Consider the following 12,408-nt stretch of genomic DNA (forward strand, 5'->3'; position numbering starts at 1 on the left):
TGGACTGAGTTAAAAAACGGAACCCTTCAGATCAGAGGAGGCGTGGTCAACAATTTCATACCTCAGTCTCTAGGCTAATGGACAAAGTTAACCCATGCTTGGATTCTCCAAGCAGCGCACAGGAGAAGGAGAGTTTTTCCAGCTACTTTTTAGATCACTCAAGCTAAAAAAAATTACTTTATCATCACATTTAAAATTATATGATTTAATAGCAACAGCTCTGAGACTTACTACATACTTATATACCACTTCACAGTGCTTTATTAGCCCTCTCCAAGTGGTTTACAGAGTTTTGCCCCCAACAATCAGAGTCATTTTACCAACCTTGGAAGGACAGAAGGCTGAGTTAACCTGGAGCCGGTCAGGATCGAACTCCTGGCTGTGGGCAGAGTTAGCTTGCAATATGGCACTCTAACCACTGCGCCACCATGGCATGATTTAAGCTTCTCATAAGTTTATTGCTTTTTTAATTCATCCCACTTCCCACACCATTTTGCAGACTACAGGAACCATTTGCACCACTCAGGTGACCTTGAGGACAAAGATAAATTTCCTAGTGCTTCAACGACCCTCTAAAACAGTGGTTCTCAACCTGTGGGTCAGGACCCTTTTGGGGGTCGAACGACCCTTTCACAGGGGTCGTCTAAGACCATAGGAAAACACATATTTTTGATGGTCTTAGGAACCAAGACACCAATTTTATGGTTGGGGGTCACCACAACATGAGGAACTGTATTAAAGGGTCGCGGCATTGGGAAGGTTGAGAACCACTGCTCTAAAAAGGATGCAAATGACCAGCTGTCTGCAAGGAGTAGAAATCCTTCTATTCCCCACCATCCAGTCAGAGCTGAAGAAGCTTCTTGGGTGGGAAGCGAAACGTTTTCAAAAGAAAAACAAGGAAGTCCAGCTGCCTCCTGAAAAAGCACCTTTGGGACAACTGTGACCTGATTGACAGAGAATCTCTACCGACTTTTAGATGCAGAATCTTTTTTAGAATGGTGGACAAACCCACTCTGGACCGCATTGATCCATCAGGTCATTTTCTTTTGAACTTTTTTTCAGGAACATATCTGTGACTTAATGATGGTGGATTTCCAGAATGTAAATGTCTCCAAACACTGTCACATACCTAACAAGATTTGTGATTTCTGGATAATTCAAATTCAAGCCTCTGAGGAACATAGAGAGATCATTGTAGGGACGGTAACGTGAAGGCTGAACATCGGCTGAAGAAGCCAAGAGGAGATGTTCCAAGCCATTCTCTGCCGAGAGGTCTTTGATCAGGGTTTCTAACTCCTTGGTGAGCGGCCCATTGGAGTCCACCATGTTCACATGCGGTGCTGACCCTTCTTCAACTTTGGGGCCTTTTCGACTCAAAGTAAAGTTGACTTGTGCGGCATTGTTCTCTTCCACCTTGACCATCTTTGTCTCTGAGTTATACCTTCCAGAAAAAAAAACAGGAAGAAAAACAGGTAAGAATAGGAAGGAAAGAAATGCAGTTCATTCTGTCGGAGGTAATAATACCAAGCTTTGCCGGATCTAACAGAAAGTCCTTGATTTACAACTACAATTGAGCCCAACATTTCTGTTGCTAAGCGAGACAGTTGTAAAAGTGAATTTTGTCCCATTTTACAACCTTTTTGCTACAGCTGTTGTGAATTGTGACAATTGATAGATTAGTAACATGGTTATTAAGTGAATCTGACTTTCCCCAATGACTTTGCCTGCCAGAAGGTCGCAAAAGGGGATCAGGTGATCCCTGGACATTGCAATGGTCATAAATATGAGTCAGTTGCCAAGCATCCAAATTTTGATCACATGACTGTGGGGATGCTGCAACACTCATAAGTGTGAAAAAACAGTCATAAGCCACTTTTTTCAGTGCCATCTTAACTTCAAACGGTCACTAAATGAATGATTGTAAGTCAAGGACTACTGTACCTGTATCACAGTAAGTATCATTACCAAATCTAACCAGTTATTGAGGCCTAGGTTGATATGGCCACTCGGAATTTGGCAGGCTATGATGTTCTCATGTTCTTAAATCATTAATACTGCAAAAATTAAGCTGCTTCATTTAAATTTTACTTTAGCTTAATTGCAGGTGACCTTAATAATAATAACAATAATGAAATGATAATGGATACAGTTTAATGATCTATCATCTATCTATCATCTATCATCTATCTATCTATCATCTATCTATCTATCTATCTATCTATCTATCTATCTATCTATCTATCTATCTATCTATCTATCTATCTATCTATCTATCATCTATTTGTGTTACAACCCCTGGTATGCCCAAATATGGGAGGGAGCTCACTACTCCCCCTTTGTCCTTCGGCTCATTACAGAAGACCATCCAGGCAGAAAACCATATTTTTATTTTTAATATTGCCTTTGCTATGTTTGTGTTGTATTTGTGCTGATAAATAAATAAAGGGAGACTAGTATAGATCTATTTCAAGCTATTTAGCTCTCATCAGGTAGCCATACCCTTACTGGGATTCGAACCTGGGCTGTATTACATATTAGGCAGATGTGTTAGCCACTAAGCCACAGGCTCTCCTCCTTATCAGCTGAGCCAGGGAAATAGGTATGTATTTGTGTTACAACCCCAAAGTCACTTAACAACCGTGTTACTAATTACTAAAGTTGTAAAATGGACCAACTCACTTAACAAATGTCTCGCTTAACAACATAAATGTTGGGCTCAATTGTGGTCCTAAGTTGAGGACTGCTCGTATTCATTTTACTTAGTATTATTTACAAAGTGAGGCAGTTGAAGCATTCTGATGCAAACCTCATAAAGCAGAACCACACAAAGAAAAAAGATGTTTCTTAATCCCCCCCCCATATTCTCTAATTTCCTTTATGTAATTCAAACAGTAATAACGACTGAAACTGCTCCTATTTGCTGAGGCACATACCATACTTCCACCTACATCTTACCACTGCTTATGAAACCACAACCTTTCTGACTTTTAACATGGGGAATGAAAGTTGCAGCATTATGGCCAGAGCTGCTTGTTTTGAGAACACAAGACATGCTGGCTGGGGAATTCTGGGAGTTGAGGTTCAGAGGCCTTAAAGGTGCCACGTCTGAAGACCACTGCACTATAGTACAGCAGGAAGCTGACTCCTGTCACTTCAGACCTCTGGCACATTTGTGACAGAATAAATCTCCAAAGTCTTAGGCAAAATTGCCTTCCTCTCAATTGCTCTCTCCTTGTTTCAAGCAAAGATGCTGGAGCCTGGCTTGCTTGAAAAATGAAATTAAACCTTCCATGTCCCAAGGGTGCTTTTTCAGGAGGCAACTGGACTTTGTTTTTCTTTGAAGACATTTCACTTCTCATCCAAGAAGCTACTTCACTATCACAGGATAGTGGGGAATGGAAGGATTTATACTCCTTACTCCAGTGTTAGCATTTTGCTGGTCATTTGCATCCTTTCAGAGAGTTGTTGAGGCCATTTGGAGGTTTCTCTGTGTCCTCAGATATACACCTGAGTGGTGCAAATGGTTCCTGTAGTCTGCAATTTTGCCCTCCCCCTCTGGAAATCCATTCTTTGGGACAAACTTGACCTGGATGGCGGAGAATCTCTACAGACTTTCAGCTACATAATATGAGATGAAGACCCCTTGAATGGTTGTGGGAGCAGGAATGGATTTCCAGAGAAAAATTGCAGAATACAGGAACCATTTGCATCACTGTGGTGACCCTGAGGACACAAAGAAACCTCCAGGTGCTTCAACGGCCCTCTAAAAGGATGCAAATGATCAGCTGTCTGCAAGGAATATAAATCCTTCCATTCCCCACTATCCAGTCAGAGCTGAAGAAGCTTCTTGGATGAGAAGCGAAAGGTCTTCAAAAGAAAAAAAACAAGAAAATCCAGTTGCCTCCTGAAAAAAAGCACCTTTGGGACGTGACCGGGATGATGGAGAATCTCTACAGACGTTTAACCCTTCCATGTTAAAAAAAAAATCCCACCAATTTTCATCTTGCATTTTATAGAAATCTGAGCTAAAAAAAAAACCCTGCTTTAAAATGTTTGCAGTTTTTCTCTTGGGCAAGAGTGATGAGCTGCTTGTTGTCTACATTTCTTCTTTTGAGATGGTGTAGAACAGTGTTGCTCAAACTTGGCGACTTTAAGTCCTGTGGACTTCAACTCCCAGAATCCCCCAGCCAGCATAGCTGGCTGGGGAATTCTGGGAGTTGAAGTCCACAGGACTTAAAGTCGCCAAGTTTGAGAAACACTGGTGTAGAAGATACAGTTATTTCAAGAGCCTGAACTTCTTCCCAAGCTTCCATGTTCTAAATCTGAGTAAGAGGTGACTTAGTTCAGTCATTACTTCTTCTTTGCGACCCCAGAGACGTACTTTTACTAGGACTGTTTGCCAATCATCGCTTTTGTAAACTCCTGCCTGGTCATCAGTGATGGCATAGGACCTAGTTACATGCAGGATCGCATCCTGCCCCACACATCCCTACGACCAATCCGCTCACACAGAGAGGGACTTCTCCGGGTGCCGTCCGCCAAACAGTGTCGGGGGGCGACATCCAGGAGCAGAGCCTTCTCTGTGATGGGCCCAGCCCTGTGGAATGACCTCCCCCGTGACATCAGGATTATTTCCGATCTCCGCTCCTTCCGTGTACAGTTGAAGACCCACCTCTTTCAATTATCTGGCTTGGCTCAACCATAATTTTTCATATTCCTCCTGACTGTCTTTTTTAAATTTTAAATTTTTATTGTATATTGGGTTTTTATTAAACGGGGCATGTTAATGGTTTTAATTTGTCTAAATGTTTTAATCTATTACCTCCTCCGTGCATGTATGTCTGTGTATATATGTATGTTTATATATGTCTTAGTGTACGCCGCCCCGAGTCCTGCCCGGAAAGGGAGCGGCTAATAAATCCAAATTTATTATTATTATTATTATGTATCCAGCCACCTTGTCACAGGCCTCTTATTTTGACTATAATCTTTTCAAGTGCAGACGGTTCTCAGTTTACGACTACAATTGAGCCCAATATTTATGTTGCTAAGTGAGACATTTGTTAAGTGAGTTTTGCCCCATTTTACAACTTTTCTTGCCACAGTTGTTAAGTGAATCGCTGAGGTTGTTAAATTAGTAACACAGTTGTTCAGTGAATCTGGCTTCCCCTTTTGACTATTGCTTGTCAGAAGGTCGCAAAAGGAGATGACATGAGCCCGGGACATTGCAATGGTCATAAATATGAAACAGTTGCCAAACATCTGAATTTTGATCACATGAGCATGGGGATGCTGCAAAGGACAAAACTGTGAAAAATGGTCCTAAGTCCCTTTTTTCATTGCTGTTGTAACTTTGGTCACTAAATTAATTGTTGTAAGTTGAGGACTACCTGTACTACAATTCCTACAACAACAAGCTGAAAAATAGCATCTTTTTCTCTCTGTAGGGAAGAGGTGATTTACTGTATTTTTCAGAGTATAAGATGCACTCCCCCCCCCCCAAAGAGGGTGAAAATTTGGGTGCGTCTTATACATCGAATGTAGTCCCGCCCAGCTGCTGGCCCTCACACATTGTCCTCTGCCTCCTAGCAATTTGCCTCCTTGCAGCAAACAACCTCTTTCAGTTTCAGCACAGCTTGATTAGCACAAGCAGCTGATTGTCAGTTGGATCGGCCTCTCGACCATCAGCTATTTCAGGCTGCAGGGATTGCCATTGCCTATAGTTGCCTCCGTGTGCCCCATTTATGGCCCCCACACCCATTTTCTTCCCATTCTGATCCCTGTCACCAAAAACAGATGGAAAATGGGGTGTGCGGAGGTTGAAAAGGGGGCGCGCAGAGGCAGCAATAGGCAATGGCAATCCCTGCAGCCTGAAACAGCTGATCATTGGGAGGCCGATCCAACCAACCATCAGCTGCTTGTGCTAATCAAGCTGTGCTGAAATTGAAAGTGAAACTTGCTGTTTGCTGCAAGGAAGCAAATTGCTGGGAGGCAGAGGCAGATTTATTTTTTCCTCCCGAAAAGCAAGGTGCATCTTATATTTCAGAGCGTCTTATACTCTGAAAAATACGGTAACTCCAGCGCATTTAAGAAGAGCCCTCAGGTGAAAATGACAAGTATTAGAGAATCGAAAGCCATGTGGCTTACCCTCGGGCAGATGCGGTGATCTTGTACGTCCCTGGAGCCAGCAGGCGCCAATAATCCCCAGCTTTATAGGTGGAGACAGGGTGGTCAATGCTGGCAATGCCGATGGTGGCGTTCAAGATGCCTCGTCCATCCGTGGCATCCAAAACAAACCCTCTGACACCTTGGTGGACCTAAGTGAAGAGAGATGGATGAAGTGTGCAGCAGAGACTCCGTTAGACTTTGATCCGTCTCCCCAAACCCATGAAAACACAAGAGCCAGATAACAAGTGCAGAGAAGACCAACAAAGATGATTAGGGGACTGGAGGAAGAATGGTTGCTGGAATTGGATATGTCTAGTCTAGTGAAAGGGACATGGTGGCTCAGTGGCTAAGACACTGAACTTGTCAATCAGAAAGATCGGCAGTTCGAATCCCTAGTGCCACCTTAACAGAGTGAGCTCCCATTACTTGTCCCAGCTTCTGCCAACCTAGTAGTTCGAAAGCATGTAAAAAATGCAAGTAGAAAAACAGGAACCACTTTGGTGGGAAGGCAACGTTGGCGTTTAGTCATGCTGGCCACAGGACCACGGAGACGTCTTCGGACAGCGCTGGCTCTTTGGCTTTGAAAAGGAGATGAGTACCGCCACCTAGAGTCGGGAACGACTAGCAGATATGTGCGAGGGGAACCTTTATCTTTTGTCTAGTGAAAAGAAGGACTGGGGGGGGGGGACACATGATTTCAGTCTTCGGGTATTTGAGGGGCTGCCCCAAAGAAGAGGGGATCCACCTATTCTCCAAAGAATCAGAAGGCAGGTCAAAAAGCAATAAATGGAAACTAACCAGGAAGAGAACCTAGAACTAAGGAGACATTTCCTGACAGTTCAAACAATTAATCAATGGAACAGAAGTTGCTTTCAGAAGTTGTGGGTGCTCCATCTTTGGAGGATTTTAGGCAGAGATTGGACAGCCATTTGATTGAAATGGTATAGGGTCTCCGGCTTGGATTAGAAGACCTCCAAGGTCCCTTCCAACTCTCTTATTATTTGTTTCCTTTTTTTAAATAAAAATTTTATTGGTTTTTATACATATATGTGGAAAAGGTAAGGGGAAATACAAAACATTTCGGCAGCTCTATCAGCTAGTGATAGTAATCCATCCAAAACTCACAATTTTTACAATCTTAAAAACAAAATATAAAAGACAAGCAGAAAGCCAGGTCAACCATGTGTTCATTCGTTTCCCTTTGTCACTTACTAGAGTGTCCCAATTGCTATTATTTCAAATACTTTTATTTTTGTGATCTGAGCCTTTTTGATATTGCTCCTTCCTCCCTACCAGAGGACGCCTCAGCCCCCCCCCCCCTTCTTGTCTTGCACCTTACTGTCCCTTCCACTACCTTCACTTTGTTCGTCTTCTGGGAGGGGAAAATATTTTTTTATGAAGGCTTCTGCCTCTTGCACTGTATTAATTCTAATCCTGTTTCCCTCTTATTATTTGTTTCCTTATGCAGTATGCAGCAGCATAGGTGAGCATCACTTAATCATGCCGAGCAGCAAATCATCTTACCTGCTTGATAAACTGCAGCAGAGACCTGCGGTTCTTCTCCCAGTATTTTGGCAACTCTTCTGCCATGGGATATTTGACACAGCCCAACTCAATAGTCACCTCAAAGCAATTGGAGTTCAGGTAATTCCAATCCTGCATGCCACCTGAAACGAGCATTATCAGAAGGGAAATCAACGGCTTATGCTTTGCAGCAGGAGAATAAAGAAAATTAATCCCACAGAGATGAAATCCTAACCAGAAAACTTGGAGGTTGTGGAACAAAATACAGGTAGTCCTCGACTCACAGCCACAATAGAGCTCAAAATTTATGTTGCTAAGCAAGGCAGGCGTTAAATGAATTCTTCCCTATTTTACAACCTTTCTCGCCATCATTATTAAGTGAATCACTGCAGTTACTAAGTTAGCAATGCAGTTGTTAAGGGAATCTGACTTCCCCATCGACTTGGCATGTCAGAAGGTCGCAAAAGGGGATCAAGTGACCCTGGCAGACTGCAACTGTCATAAATGCGAGTCAGTTGCCAAGCGTTTAAATTTTCAGAACGTGACCGTGGGGATGCTGTATGGTTGTAAATGTCACTTTTTTCATAGGTCACTTTTTTCAGTGCATTGTCACTTTGAATGATCATTAAAAGAATGGTTGGAAGTCAAGGACTACCTGTAAAGCAAGATGTCATTTTAGGGAAAGGAGTTTGAAAGCAGAATCGTTTTCAACTACACATACTGCTCCCAAAGTAGCAGTACAGGTAGTCCTCGACTTACAACAGTTCATTTAGTGACCGTTCTGAAAAACAACACTGAAAAAGTGACTTATAACTCATATTTATGACGGTTGCAGGGTCACATGATCCCCTTTTGTGGACTTCTGACAAGCCAAGTCAATAGGGGAGCATGATTCACTTAACGACCAGGTTACTAACTTATCAACCGCAGGGATTCTGTTAACAACTGTGGCATAAAAGATTGTGAAATGGGGCCAAAACTCACTTAACCATTGTTTCACTTAACAGCAGAAATTTTGGTGTCAGGTGTGGTCGTAAATTGAGGATTAGCTGTACTTTTTTTATATCAGTAGTACTGAATTAAATTCATGGGAAATAAGGACCAACCTAAAGTAGAAAAAAGATTTTTAAAAAGATGCCGAATAGAGAACAGAACTGTTTTTTTTTTAAAAATACCTGCGCTTAAGTGTAGGGGGCAGTATTTATTTATTTTTTTAAAAATGGAACTCAAAAGGAATGTAGTTGGAACACTATGCCGTTTGCTCATTAAATGCTGGCTGTGTTCACATTCTGTGTACACCTGGATTTTTTAAAAAAATTCTGGTGTGGACACTGTAAGGGTTTTTTTTATGTGCACCTTTGTTTTTTAATAAAAGCCTATTTACCTGCACTATCGTGTATATTAAGGGCTTCAAATCAATGTTAATCTGGGTGCTGAAATTGTGACCTTTAAGTATGTCAAAATAGTGCTTTGCAACACTGACAGTTGCTTAGCTTGCAAAATGTTATGGACAAAGCGGAAGTGTGCACTTAAAGTACATATAAAATAGCCATGTTGTAACATTTAATTAGGTTGGAGGAATGGATAAACTAGCCCTGTTGCTATGCTCAATGATAGTGTTATCAATGATATTGCTAATAAAATTTCTCTCTTTAAATCCATAAATTCTTTTGTTTTCTCTTCTTCTGTATCTTGCCATCTGGGGTAGATTGCCCCTCCATTTAATTCCTCTTTCAGTATTCCACTCTTTCCCTTTTCAGAGACAAACCAATTACTATAAATATCAGCAATTTTGATTTCTTTATATTCATTTTCCTCTTCGATTTTTAGGATTTTAACCACCACTTTTTCCATTTGATAAACATCTTCAACTTCTTCATCATATTTTGCTGTTAGATGCGCTAAGTCTTCCAACTTCTTCTCTATCCTCTCACATATATTTGATAATTTCTGTATTTCTGAGAATATCTTTTGCAGACTTAAAACTTCTTTCTGCTGTTGAAATTGTGCCATTATCTCCAGCTAACAAACACTGCTGCTCTAGCTTAGAAGGCTTTAACAGGATTAAGCATAGATTCATTCAGAACATTTCATTTCACCTTTCTCTGGTTAAAAATATACTTCAAAGGAAGATCTGTGTGCTTTTCTTCTTATCACTCTCTATAAACAAGAAAACACTCTCTATTTGGCAGTGAGACCTTGAAGTGCCAAGCCAGGATAATCAGTGAAAAAAAATAAAAGTGTTTCGTTTCCAATACACAAACCTCCAGCCTCCAAGTAGCAGTGTTATTATTGCAATGTTGCATTTTTCTTTATTTCTTTTTGTATCTTTTTTGTATTTCAACTTTAAAAAAAGTTTAAAGAAAAACAAATAATTTTTTTTAAAAAAAAGTCCAATTCTTAAATGAGTTAGAAAAACACCCACAGCAATGAAAGAGGAAAATTTTAGTCCATAGATTACAAAGAATAGTAAAAGAAAAAAAATAGAAGAAAACTTAATCCATTCGTTTTAAAAGGCTTGCATAAATTCCATCCGTGAAGATAGCGTTTAAAAAGTAAGATAACCCACTGTCCAAAACCATTCCAAATTTAATTCCGCCACTTATTTCTTCTGTTCTCCAATTTAAATTAATTTTAAGTTTTTTATAGGCAGTCACTTTTAAAAGAGTAAAAATTCCTCACAAGCTGGAAACACTTTCTCTTTCCATATCCTTCCATTTTGGAGCCGCCCCGACTTTATCAGCCAAATGGCTGGATTTTTTGTCACCGGCTTGAAGATCTTCTCTTGGATCAATCAGGGACTTTGCAATGTCCCTGAGATCAGCAAGACATATTCTTCCTGTTCAACGCCTCTGCGGGACGGTTTAGGTCCGTTTGGACCACCCAGCATCAAAAATATCGACTGCGATCTCAGAGCATTGAGATTGCACGTCGTCTCGTCGCAACTTCGGCTCCTCTCCTCCTCTGTTCAATTGTTATTAAGTGCAGCTATGTTCAATAATTAGGTTTTTTTCCCCCTGACAACACATATAACAAGCAAATAACCATTTGTGATGGGCAAAGCAGTTCAAAGGAAGTGTTCCAAATTCAAAGCTCCCAATCTCAAAGTCAAAATTGTTTTGATATTAAAAAACAACAACAATTTTCACAGCCCTCATCATGGCTGGCTTACAAGGAAAAATTCTTCATCTTAAGAAACACAGAACAACCCCAAGGGGATTTCAGGTCTTATTTTCACACATAAAGCCCATAGATGTTATCGTTCCTCCCCCCCACCCCCCCAACAAAGGTTTCCAGCATGTATGCTTTACCTGGGACATTATACCAATCCGCTCCGTTAGTGATGCCACGAGGAAAATACTCATCAGGATATATGTTGTCGCACGGATGACCCTGGAACATTTCCACATTCTCCTGAAAGAGCAGAATTCGAATTTGGGTTCATGCCGTTTATTCTTACATTACGCTTGAAATCACAGAACAACTTATCATGCAAAGAGTTTTTGTTTATTTATGAGCAGTAGTGTGAAATAACAGATCACAGAAAGTTTCTTGTGATCTTGTGTGACCTTATAAAAAAGCTAAGCAGGCTAAACCTGTTCAACACCTGGAAGGGAGACAACCAGGAAATCCCAGGGCTTTGTGCTAGACTGAGAAGTTATAAAGCGTGCCAGATGGAAAAGGTCAGGTGCTCAAGGAAAACAATATATACGGATGTGACTGATGCCAGCAGCAGCTCACCTTGACCCCTAAGAGACTGAGCTTACATATTCTTAAATTCAGACTGGAAAAATCCAAGTCTTAAGTCATTATGGATTTTTTTAATATCACTTTTCAGCTTCCATTCTAAATGGGGCACAAGTACTGGTAAGTAGTTTGTGAATGATAAATTCTAAACTACATTTTTTTGTGTGTGGATGGTACAGGTAGTCCTCAGCTTACAACGGTTCATTCAAAGTTAGAACAGCACTGAAAAATGTGGCTTATGACCATTTTTCACACTTACAACCTCTGCAGCATCCCCATGATCATGTGATCAAAATTTGTATATTTGGCAACTGATATTTATGATGGTCACAGGGTCTCGACCTTCTGACAAGCAAAATCAATGGGGAAGCCAGGTTCACTTAACAACCGGGTTACTAACTTATCAGCTGCAGTGATTCACTTAATGACTGTGACAAGAAAGGTCGTACAATGGGGCAAAAGTCATTTAACAAATATCTCCCTCAACAACAGAAATTTTGGGCTCAATTATGGCCGTACATTGAGGACTATATCTGAAAATCAAAATATGTGAAAAATTGCACCTATTTGTCCCAACATTAATCCAGTATACCATTCTCTTGCAATTTTAACTGAATAATCCTGTGAGACAGGAAAGGCTACGTGAGACTCAGGATCACTCACCAAGCTTCATAATTGTCAGAGTCCCTATTTAAAATTAAATCAAAAAATTACAGCTTTTATTCCCTAAAATCTAAGCAACCTGTTGGTGCAAATGTAACAGAAGGAAACCTAGCAGGAAGTACAATCAAGATAACGTGAAATTTTTTTTCGCAGAAATAAGTAAAACCAGATAATTGGTTTTGAAAGTGTTGACTTGAGTTTATTCAGATCACATTGTTTCTACCATTTCTCTCCAGGTACTTGGAGAGCAGGCCCTCTTGTAACATTCTTGTATGTGCAACTAACAATTCACTTTTTTTTTTTAGA

At 40.7% G+C, this 12,408-nt stretch overlaps 1 protein-coding gene and 1 long non-coding RNA gene across 2 annotated transcripts in view; one reads left to right on the forward strand and one right to left on the reverse strand.

Moving 5' to 3' along the window:
• Positions 1–12,408, forward strand: part of LOC309388305 — a 393,048-nt gene that overhangs the window by 272,153 nt on the left and 108,487 nt on the right. The window lies entirely within an intron of this gene.
• The window catches only part of CPD (carboxypeptidase D), a 51,042-nt gene that overhangs the window by 15,479 nt on the left and 23,155 nt on the right, over positions 1–12,408 (reverse strand). The window contains exons 9-12 of the mRNA XM_081945384.1: positions 11,004–11,106; positions 7,693–7,835; positions 6,148–6,317; positions 1,130–1,441 (exon numbers count right to left, since the gene is read on the reverse strand). Coding sequence (XP_081801510.1) covers positions 1,130–1,441; positions 6,148–6,317; positions 7,693–7,835; positions 11,004–11,106 — 728 coding nt within the window. The remainder of the gene's footprint in view (positions 1–1,129; positions 1,442–6,147; positions 6,318–7,692; positions 7,836–11,003; positions 11,107–12,408) is intronic.

Source organism: Natrix helvetica (genome assembly GCF_964273705.1).
Source record: "Natrix helvetica genome assembly, chromosome: 2".
Taxonomy (NCBI): Eukaryota; Metazoa; Chordata; class Lepidosauria; order Squamata; family Natricidae; genus Natrix; species Natrix helvetica.